Here is a 12,225-nt window from a genome sequence, read left to right as displayed (position 1 = left end):
GAGTTATTCAAGCCCCTTCGCCACGACAAGGCATTGATCCATGAAGGGGCCCCTCCCTATACCTCATAAATTTTACCAGCCAGGAGACCTTGTCATCGGTGAGATTGTTTCTCAAGTCTACTTCCACTATAATAACCTGTCTTTCGAGGAGCAGCCTATACATGTATTGATTGATGAACCTATGTAAGGAAACATTTATTTATTTTTCTGTAGTAAGTTCAGGTGACATTCACCATTATGCAACTTTGTGATTAAGTAACTATTTTTACTTTGTGAGAAAAAGTGGTATCCCCACAGCATTTGGACTACTGTTTATTATTGCTTTCTGCATTATGTCCCTGCATTATGTTCCTGTTAAGTAATCACTAATAGCCTTTCCACCAGACACTCCACAGAAATAAATAGATCCTGTACATTTCTGTAGGATTTCTGCAGAATAACAATATAGTAGATTGTGTTCTTGTTATATTCTGTTACTCCTATTCTTTCCAAATTTTGTTTTCTCTCATCCTTTGCCCACTATATATACCCTCTCCCCTGCACTTCCAATCTTCTGACTCTTTCAATATTCAATTTCATATTATATTCTTAGAAACACCACCATGTTTAATTCCTCCTATTGTTTCCAGCCTACAGTATTACCATTTTACAAAAGGACAAACCTGACTTTGTTTCTACAACTTAAAATGCTCTGGAGGGGAAACATGCAATCAAAAGTGACTTCCTAATGGATGTGCAAACATGATCCCATTTGTTATTCATAGTTTTAAATCTAAAAGTGCATTATTAAAGTGCAACTTTTTGGTTCATCTTGATGATTTTGTTTCTATGCCAAGGAAATTACTCCTATAGCCACAGGGAGCAGTTTCCAAAGCACTTTTACTATTCCAAAATATTGCAAAAAATTAGTTCTTGCTATTTCAGATACAGTGTCTTACTTTGTTCACTTCATTAAGTTAAATTTCTTCAAACTAGAAAACCTTACGGTTTTAAGCTGATACTTGAAAGCATGTAGATGAGTACAATACATTTGTTGTTGTCATAGTTGTTTCATGGTTGTTTTTCTTTTTCCTCTAACTCTTATTACAGCTCGGTGCCCAAGAACTACCAGCACATCTTGGCCTTAGTATTTGCTGTCAAAGAGATCAATGAGAATCCCAACATTTTATCAAACATTTCCCTTGGATTTCACATCCTCAATAGCTACTACTCTACAAAGATGACCTATAAGGCCACTCTGAGCCTGCTTTCATCACAACATAGGTTTGTCCCCAACTTCAATTGTCACAACCAGAGCAATCTGATAGCTCTTATTGGAGGATGCATCTCTGAAATTTCTACCAATGTGGCCATAATTTCAGCCATTCACAAGACTCCACAGGTCAGTTGTGTGCATGGGGCTTAAAGGTTTCATATTTGTGACACATCATCTTGATTTCGTCCAAACATTGTGATATTTTGCTTAGCAAGCTAATTAAATGCATACTAGAAGGTAGTACAATCAGGTGAATTCAATGCTTTTTGGATAACAGTTAACTGAATAACTTCAGAAGAGTCCTACCAAATCAGGCAAAAATTAATATCATCAACCATAGTTAAATTCAATGAAGGCAAAATATTGTATTTAAGGGTCAGCTCCCATTGCTCTTTCCCAGCTCCTGCCAACCTAGCAGTTCAAAAGCATGCCAGTGCAAGTAGATAAATAGGTACCGCTGTGGCGGGAAGGTAAACAGTGTTTCTTTTTTAAAAAAAATATATTTTTATTAATTTTTCCAATTAAAACCAATTATATCACATTCATTATTTCAAATTATACACATATATATCAATCAAACCGAATGTTATGCCAAATCATCTAGAAAATTTTTTGGGTTCCCATGCTTCAAGAAATTGGGGATTCCTCGCAACCGCCCACTGCCGTATTTTTTCTAAAGTTCAAATCGTCTCTCCGAGTTCATAATAATCCAGATCTTTCCCTTACAGTCACATAGATGTTTTCCTCTTTCAACCGATTATTTCCCAGCTGCTGAGATAAATGTCAAACAAAGTTTCACAAATGTTCTTTCTCCTGTGTGAGTTAATCAGTCCAGCCTCCCCATAAATCTTCTTGTTCTGGAGCGTCCCTATTGCGTCGACTCTCAACACGAAGCAGCGCCATCTTAAAAAAACTCAAATCACTTTCGTTTTCTCTCATAGATTAACGATCTTTATAAAATTTACAGCTTTTCCAGGCAGAAGAACCAGACCTCACACCATGCATAGACTCTTGGTAAATTAATGGATCTCCTTGCCCTATAGCTGAACTTAGCTTCAGGTCGCTGCTCCAATTCAAAGTGCGTCACAACTCATAAATCCTCCGAACGCGTCCAGGCACTCCTCCCATCCAACTAGAGGGGGGCTTTTCTCGTCAGCAACTCCTCATCTTCAAAAAATATGCTCAATAACAACAGTTTATAAAGTTCAACTCACACAGTCTTTTGCTTCTCTTTCACTCCAAACAAGCCAGGACATCACGTCTGGGAAGGTACGAAGTAACTCATATGAAAATAAAATAAAAAAGACTCACTTCCCTTATCGCTCCGCCCCCATCAATTCTTCTTCCAGATGAAATACAGCCTTTAACTCCTCACCCTCAGCAGCATAGATTTCTCGGCAGTAAACAGCGCTTCTGCCCCTCCTTCTGAAGTATGTCCATAGATTTAAGCCTAATTATCTTCTTTAATCATGGAAATCCCCGCCATGCAGATTAGCGTCCGGGAGTCCTGGCCCTCGTAAGTGCTTCAGCCCAAGCTCCCCCCACTCCATAAACAGTCGGAGTGGGTCTGGGGGCATCGCGGGCCAGCGGCCCCTCTTCGTAACCCCCGGAGAGGGTAGGGGGTTGCCATTTACTCCCCTAGCAACCGCCAAATTCCTTACGAAGGTCAGAGGGATGGAAAACAGGTCCGCCATTCCTGCAGGCGGAAACCGGAACCTGGAAGGTAAACAGTGTTTCTGTGCGCTCTGGCACTCATCACGGACCTCCGTGAGCCAATAGCAGTTTAGTCATGACCCGGAAAACTGTTTGTGGACAAATGGTGACTCTCTTGGCCTGAAAGCAAGATGAGCACTGCACCCCATAGTCACCTTTGTCTGGACTGAACCGTCCAGGGGTCCTTTACCTTTACCTTTTATTGTACCTGCTTTGGCAGCAGTAAATGTGAAAGGGATCTCCAGGTTAAAATTGATCTCGAGCTAAATTTGAGACGGCAGTGTCACATAGCTGCAAAAAGGCTCCAGCCACTAAACTACAGTAAACAGAAACATAGTTTCTAATTCACAAAAAGTACTGTACCTTGAATTTGTGCCTGTCTCAAGGGGTCTCTGTGGGACTTCAAGGATCTGCCCTGATAAATCCAAGGTGGAGAAAACAAGTGCAGTTTCAGCTGTGATTTTACCCCACTACATATCTCACAAGTCTTTTCTCCAAGGGTGTGTGGCTTACTGTTTCCATATCTTAGTTCTGAACTATAAAAGGGATGTAAACAAACTGGAAACAGTACAGGAAAGGTTGACATTGCTCTCAGAAATAAGTACTTCAAGAAAAAAAAATTCTATATGAAGTCTGTAGAAAATTAAACTAAGGGAGAACATTATAGCATTCTTCAAATACAGTCATACCTCAGTTTAAGTACGCTTCGGTTTGAGTACTTTCAGTTTAAGTACGCTTCGGTTTGAGTACTTTCAGTTTAAGTACTCTGCAGACCTGTCTGGAACGGATTAATCCACTTTCCATTACTTTCAATGGGAAAGTTTGCTTCAGGTTAAGTACGCTTCAGTTTAAGTACTTGCGGACCCGTCTGGAACGGATTAATCCACTTTCCATTACTTTTAATGGGAAAGTTCGCTTCAGGTTAAGTACGCTTCAGGTTAAATACAGACTTCCTGAACCAATTGTGTACTTAAACCGAGGTACCACTGTATTCATAGTACCACAAAGGACAGAAATAGCATATTGGGGTAAATTTATTAAAAGTAAAATTAGTTAATCGATGGAATCGATTAGCAGAGGGAAGCCTTCAGACAGTGGCTATAGTTCTTGCATCACACAGGGTGGCATTAAAGAACCCTGCACATTATGATTGTATGATTTGGGAATTATTATTTTTTTATTTCAGCTCACTTATGGATCATTTTTGACAACACAGGATGACAAAAGACTATTCCCTTTTCTGTACCAGATGGTACCAAATGAAGCTCACCAACACAAAGGAGTTGTGAAGTTACTTCAGCATTTCAGATGGACATGGATAGGGCTCCTGGCTGTGGATGATGACAAAGGGGACAATTTTTTACAGAAAATAGTGCCAATGCTTTCTCAGAATGGTATCTGTTATGCCTTCATTGTAAGACTCCCAAAATACTCTTATGTAGATGAGTATATTGATATGCTTATAAAGCAATGGGAAAGCTATGTAACTGTCATCAAAAGAAATGTCAATGTATTGCTCATATATGGAGAATATCCATCCTTTCGAGTTTTGAGAATATTGCTGTTTCTAGCACCCTTCTTGCCAATGCCTCCTATTAGTAAAGTGTGGATTATTACATCCCAATGGGATTTTGCATCACTGTCTGTTCAAAAGATTTGGGATATACAAACTTTTCATGGTTCCATTTCCTTCACAATTCACTCAAATCAGCCCAAAGGATTCCAAAAGTTCATTCAGATGATTAGACCTTCCTGGTTTAAAGGAGATGGTTTTATTCAGGACTTCTGGGAACAGGCATTCAGCTGTTCAATTAACATGTCTAAATGGGAAGAGGAGGAGAAAATCTGCAGTGGAGAGGAGAATCTACAGAACCTTTCTGGAATTCTGTTTGAAATGAAGATGACTGGGCACAGCTACAATGTCTACAATGCTGTCTATGCTGTGGCACATACTTTTCATGCTATATATAAATCCCATTCCAAACACAGAAGATTGGAAGAAAGAGACAGGCTTTCTTTTCAGAATGTGCAACCATGGCAGGTAATTGCAAATCAACACTTATAAAAAGAAGCCCAGCTTTTCCTGCAAAATGAAAGAGGATTTTAAATCTACATAAAACAACTCCACCCAAACTGTTCAACGTTATCTTTTCTTTTTTGTAAATTCAAATAGAAATATTAAGTCGCCACATGTATTAACCCCCAAAATGAATAGGACTTCCTTTGTGAAGCTCCTTGAAATGATTTCAATGGTGTGTGTTTTTGTAGCTTTGTTTATAATCCCATTTTTATCTAGGTCCATCAATTTCTAAAGAGTGTCTCATTTAATAACAGTGCTGGAGATATTGTGCACTTTGATGACGATGGAGAACTAGTTTCAGGTTTTGATATTACAAACTGGCTAATGTTCCCTAATGGCTCAGTGGTTAGAGTAAAAATTGGAAGACTGGAAACTCAGGCTCCTCCGGGTACAGAGTTATCTATTCATGATGAACAAATTGTGTGGCATCATAGCTTTAATCAGGTAAGACTGCAGATGCTCAAACATTTAAAAAGTTCAACTTCAACCTGTTCAACTTTCTAGACGTAGTTCCTTCCCTTCCTTGTAAAAATCCAGTTTATATTATATTATATTATATTATTATATATTATGTCATAATAAATTTGCCTAAGGGGGGGGGGATATATGGAAATCATTCTTTCTTTTGAAATAGTGAGGTCAGTATCTGTCAAACAAATATGCAAAAACAACAGGGTGTTAGTACAAAGGCTGATGGTTAGGGCTCAGGCAGGGTTTGATAATATTATTGCAGGATAAGAAAGGTTTTTAAATATATATATATATATACTGAACTGGTGAGGGAAATGTTGAGGGACTGCAATTGAGCTGAGAAAGGGATTAGAGGACAAAATTAATGACACATCATAGGCTAACATGGGGGGGGGGATCCAATACAGGTAGAAAAGACTCCCCAATGCAGACATTCAGCCCTCAGCATTTGGAGAGTAGTAAGAAGTGAACACTACAAAATGATTCTCCTGCCAAGCTATTCTAATCACATGGAGGTGAAATACTGAAGAGGCTAATGTGTTATTGCCAAATTATTATTCTTTGCAGGTGCTGCCCTTGTCTGTGTGCAATGAAAACTGCAATCCTGGCTACAGCAGGAAAAAGAAAGAAGGAGAGAAATTTTGCTGCTATGATTGTGCTCTGTGTCCAGAAGGGATGGTCTCTAATGAGAAGGGTAGGAGACATACCGTGTTTCTCTGAAAATAAGACACCGTCTTACATTTATTTTTCCTCAAAAAACAACAACACTATGGCTTATTTTCAGGGGATGTCTTATTTTTTTCCTCCTCCTCCTCCTGCCATGGCCGGCATTGCTGCTGCACCTATCACTATGTCTTATTTTTGGGGTATGGCTTATATTCCTTGAATGCTTAAAAATCCTGCTACGGCTTATATTATGGCTACATCTTAAAATAGGGGAAACAGGGTAATGTACAGATATGAAGAAATGTTCATAATTATTTGAAAATGATTATTCCTTGAATATATATGAAGTGGTTTCACAATTGCATTTCAAAACAGAATCCACCTAAAAAATTAAAGTGTGTGTAACAGCATCAGATAGTCAATAGGACAAATCTGCTCTAAATCATAATGATGATGATGATGGTAAATGTGAATAGCATCCCTATATCAGTGTAATACAGGTTGTTATAATTATAACCACATTACAGATGAGGACTAAGACAGAAAATCTGCTCACCTGGGGCCCTGGGTGGGTGGGCTTTGCCACATTACACGGCCATAGTGGGTCCAGTCCATGGGCCCCGCCATCTTTGACATATGCTTAGCCAAACCTACTCTTTCCTTCCAGCAGCTCCTTAGAGACCAACTGAGTTTGTCATTGGTATGAGCTTAGAATTTTTTTTATTTTGTTTCGACTACGTCAGACAAACACGGCTACCTACCTGTAACTACTCTTTCCTGTCATCAATCAAAGTTGTGGCCTAATTCACCCCAATACCAGTCCCATTGTCCATTCTTGTGGCCCTTCCTGCACCTGCCGTGCCCATCATTCACCTGTGACAGTAAAGACAACAGCATAGCACAAACCACAAACACTTTGGGAAGCACAAAAGCTAATATGCAATGATGCCAGTTGTCTCTCTTAGAGTTGGTCAAATAACTGCAAATAAAAGGAAAGGAAACAAAAGGAAATGTTCTCATATTAATCATGTTATAGGATGACATTACTTCAGATTGGAGCCTATCAAGCCAGGAAGCTGACTGGCAGTGGTTCTCCAGTCTTTTCCAGGGTCCCTTTGCATACAAAGTAGATACTCTACCATTGAGTTACAGCTCTCTCTCCGCACCCCCCATTTTACATGTTTGAACTAACAAAATCTAAGCAGCTTTTCCTTTTCCCTCCTCAGACATGGATGCCTGTGTCAAATGTCCAAAAGAACAGTATCCCAACAAGGACCAAAGTCAATGCACTCCAAAGGTTGTAAACTACCTCTCTTACGAAGAAGATTTAGGGATCATCTTAACTATATTGGCTATTTCTTTCTGTTTGATCACAAGTTTTGTACTTGGAATTTTTATGAAGTACAAGGACACTCCCATAGTGAAAGCCAACAACCGAACGCTCACCTACATCCTCCTCATCTCCCTCTTCCTTTGCTTCCTCTGCTCCTTGCTTTTCATCGGACAGCCTGGAAACCTCACCTGCCTTTTCCGACAAACAGCCTTTGGCATCATATTCTCTGTGGCCCTTTCTTCTGTGTTGGCAAAGACCATCACTGTGGTTCTGGCTTTCATGGCAACCAAACCAGGATCTGGAATGAGGAGATGGGTGGGGAAAAGAATGGCAGATTCTATTGCCCTTTCCTCTTCCTTGATTCAAGCTGGCATTTGTATTCTTTGGTTAAGCACCTCCCCTCCTTACCCAGATATGGACATGTACTCATTGGATAGGGAAATCATAGTGGAATGTAAGGATGGTTCCGCTTCCATGTTTTACTGTGTCTTGGGCTACATGGGCTCACTGGCCACTGTCTGCTTTGTTGTGGCTTTCCTAGCCAGGAAGTTGCCAGACAGTTTCAATGAAGCCAAGTTCATCACTTTCAGCATGTTGGTGTTTTGCACTGTTTGGTTATCGTTTGTTCCAACCTATCTAAGCACCAAAGGGAAATATATGGTGGCTGTAGAGGTCTTTTCCATCTTGTCCTCGAGTGCTGGGTTACTGGGCTGCATCTTTTTCCCTAAATGCTACATCATTCTGCTCAGGCCTGAGCTGAACAACCGGGATCAATTAATAAGAAGAAAATAAAAAGAAGAAATACATTTCTTTCTGTTCATATATGTATTCTCTTGGAAATGTTATGCTAGGTGTATTTGTAATTACTCTAATAACTAGCAAGGTTGGTGGGTGTCCCACATCAGCTACCATTGTAGCTGCAAATGAACTTTGCCAGAAAATCTAGTAGGGCCACTGTCATTCACACCGTGGAGTTACATAGACCTTGAAAACAAGTTTGCAATGGGCCCAGAACTTCAGTTGCCTATTCTGTTCCTTGCTCCTAGATACATATACTCAGCCAATTTATATGCTGTAAGCTCCATAGGGCAGAGATTTCGTCTGCTGTATCTTGCACACTCTTATTACTGCATAAATAAATTCTTTTTAACAATGACAAAATAATATTAATATCAATAACTGTGACAGACAATAATTGCAATTGTTCGGCTAAAGGAATTGGAGGAGGTTATTATTGTTTTTGTTCTTTTTCTTGTTTTTATTATGTACTTTGTGGTTTTGATCTGAAATTTTATGTTGTAAACCACCTTGAGATCTATGTTTGAAGGGTGATACAGCCATACCTCGGTTTAAGTATGCTTCGGTTTGTGTACTTTCAGTTTAAGTACTCCGCGGACCTGTCTGGAATGGATTAATCCACTTTCCATTACTTTCAATGGGAAAGTTCGCTTCAGGTTAAGTACGCTTCAGGTTAAGTACGGACTTCCAGAACCAATTACACTCATACTTCGGGTTAAGTACGCTTCAGTTTAAGTACTCCGCGGACTGTCTGGAACGGATTAATACACTTTCCATTACATTCATTGGGAAAGTTCACTTCAGGTTAAGTACGCTTCAGGTTAAGTACAGACTTCCGGAACCAATTGTGTACTTAAACTGAGGTGCCACCGTATACACATTTAATAAACAAAACAAAATAGTATATAATATACTGTTTTACATGAAAACACCCTCAGATTTGCCAGGCTATAACTCTGCATTAAACACACTTATGCCAAATCTGAGTGGCTAGTTTGTGAACTTAGTTCTAGGAAGAAGCAACCTGCACCAATAAGGCCATGTGCCATGTATTTCTAAATCTCCCCAAAATATAAAGAAAAATAGTTGTAGGATTAGGAAGTGGCAATTCCTTGCAATTTGTGGCATATGCTGTAACTTCAAATGCCAACAGCACTCTGGGGAAGTGACCATCATCCTATCATTGTTCAAATTACTGTTTTGCAACCTCTGACAGAATAGATTTTCAGAGGCCAATAACAAGATCAACAATCAGCATCTTAAAAGGCTATATAATCTTCATATGGTTCAGAATTGAATCCTAGCAAAGTCAGAGCTTTGCTAATCTTTTATGTGACTGTTTCCACTTCGTATGTCAACCTTTAATCCCAGCTGCTTATTCTACTATGCTTTTTTTTAAAAGTATTCTAGAGTATCTGTTTCTCATCCCTTTTTCATGTGCAGCTGATTTTCCACTTGTCCATTTCTTCCTGTGAAAAACTGGGCATCATTAATTAGGCATGTGAAAAGGAAGCAATAATTAACTTTGCTACCAGGTTACTGGTGCAGAGATAATCTAAGAATTGCAGCTATAAACTGTGTGTACAAACAGAATCATCTACCATTCAAGGGAGGCTGTAACAAAATTTACAACATCAACACATTGCGCTGCACAATAAATAGTGTCAATAGAAATCCAGTAGTTGGAAAAACAGAGATCTGTGCTGGAATGGAATTTTTTTTCAACAGGATCTGGATGATGGTGATGTTGCTGCTTGTACTCCTGTGCCATAGTGTATGCATGACAAATTTGATTAATTGCACCATGCTTGATGATCGTCTCCTGATTCCTCATGGATTTTATCAACCAGGAGACCTCCTCATTGGAGGGATTGTTTCTCAGGTCTTATTCCTCTATAATAACCTTTCTTTCATGGAACAGCCTGCAAAGATCTTGATTAATGAACCCATGTAAAGCATCATCTTCTCTCTCTCTATCTCTCTTTCCCTTTATTTCTCTCTCTTCTTGTAATATAGGCTCTTCCTGAGCCCATAGTGACTCAGAATGCATCATTGCGTAAAACTGTAAAATTATTTAGTTTTTAGTGTGAGTGTAGCTTGCCCAGTCTATTTCCATCTTGCACAAGGATAAACTCAGAATTAGTGAAGGATCTAAATCTCTATTGAGAGTATGTTTGTAATATTTGTGTTTGGAAATACAATCTGGTCTTGCACATACTTTTTTAATTTCAAAGTGTGTGCACAAATTACTATACAGGTACATGGTTTTTAAAATATTATATTGGAATTGGCCCTAGGTCAGTATAGGTAATATTTTAAATATAGGTGAGTTCGTGGAAGCTTGTAGGCTCTCCTTTGTATTTTCCACTTTCAGGATCTTTTCTCATTTCACTTTCTTTGGGTATATGCACTTCAACTGAATAAAAATATATCTGACCCCTGATATCATAAATGATGCAAATCAGTTGCTTGACTTACTTATTATTATGTAGATTTAATGATCGATTTAACCTGCTGCTAAACAGATTTTCAATAATAAATGTACTAAATGAAATAAATATGTACGGGAAGGCAAAAGATTCTCCTATTCTGCTCCTAAAAAGAAGTGGAGGGAGCAGTCTGATCAACACTGTGATTGTCCCTAAACTTTTGCCCCCCTTCATTCCATTATTAGACTACCACTTCCCCTGAGTAGTTAGTACTTACTGAGTTTTACTCAAGGTAGACACATTAAAATGAAAATTCCTATGTTAGTTGTGCCCGTTACTTCAATGGGTCTATTCTGACTAATTTTGGTTCCTACCTGGCATATTTTGCTACTTCTAACTTTTGAAATGATACTGATAAATAATTATTATAAATTCAACAAATTATTGCTGTTGTTGTTGTTTGATTAAAGAGCTTGTAACTCTACTTGCAGTTCAGTGCCGAAGAACTACCAGCATATCATGGCTTTTGCATTTGCTGTAAAAGAGATAAATGAGAATCTCAACATTTTATCAAATGTTTCCCTGGGGTTCCACATCCTCAATAGCTACTACAATGCAGGAATGACTTATAAGGCCACCCTGAGCCTGCTTTCCACAAAACAGAGGTTTGTTACCAACTTCAAGTGTCACAACAAGAGCAAGCTGATAGCTCTCATTGGAGGATGTATCTCTGAGATCTCTGCCAACATAGCTATTATTTCTGCAATCCACAAAATTCCACAGGTAAGTTATGTGCATGAGAGTATGGAGATTCCACAGCTGTGCACATTGTCTTGATTTCTGTTAAACAGATGAGAAAACATCTTGTGATATTTAGAAAGTATTTAACACATTCTCACCAATAACTTAGATGAAACAGGGAAGCACTAATAGGCAGATGACAGAAATCAGGGAATGGTAGTGGCCAGAGCAATTTAAACCCCCAATTTACCATGTTAGAACAGAGGTTTCTTTCCAGCTAGGTGTTGGTTAGACAAAGAAAATCTGGTGTTGGTTGAATGTGGACAAAGTATTAGATGCAACAAATGCAGGAGGGGGCTATGAAACAATGTGTCTGTTATTTGACACCATAGGAACTCAAATTTATCTATAGTTTATTTCAATATAACTGTTACATGGAAAATCTCATACCAGCTAGGTTCCACATTTTGGAGGTGTGATAAAACTTAAGCATTCTAAAGTTGGTATTGTTATCATATTGCAAAACTCATGGAATATAATATCCAAAATGAGACAATTATTGAAGTTCTTGTCTTCAGGTAAAGGTAGGACAGCCACTTGCCATAGGTGCTTTAATTCCAAATGTCCCACATCACACAGGATATTAGATTATAAACAGAGCCACATGAAACACTTTGATTCAATGAGTTACCATTTGTTATGTACTGAGCTGAATCCTAGAACAATAGGATTCAGAATC

General features: G+C 38.7%; 1 protein-coding gene across 1 annotated transcript; it reads left to right on the top strand.

Moving 5' to 3' along the window:
- The first annotated feature begins 6,095 nt into the window (after positions 1-6,095).
- Positions 6,096-8,310, top strand: LOC118077514 (vomeronasal type-2 receptor 26-like). Its single transcript, XM_035101123.2, has 2 exons — positions 6,096-6,213; positions 7,412-8,310. Exons 1-2 carry the CDS (start codon positions 6,195-6,197, stop codon positions 8,308-8,310), a joined length of 918 nt encoding a protein of 305 aa, XP_034957014.2. The 5' UTR covers positions 6,096-6,194.
- The last annotated feature ends 3,915 nt before the right edge of the window (positions 8,311-12,225 follow it).

This window comes from Zootoca vivipara, chromosome 13 (assembly GCF_963506605.1).
Source record: "Zootoca vivipara chromosome 13, rZooViv1.1, whole genome shotgun sequence".
Lineage (NCBI taxonomy): Eukaryota > Metazoa > Chordata > Lepidosauria > Squamata > Lacertidae > Zootoca > Zootoca vivipara.
This window is presented reverse-complemented; position numbering and strand designations above follow the sequence as displayed.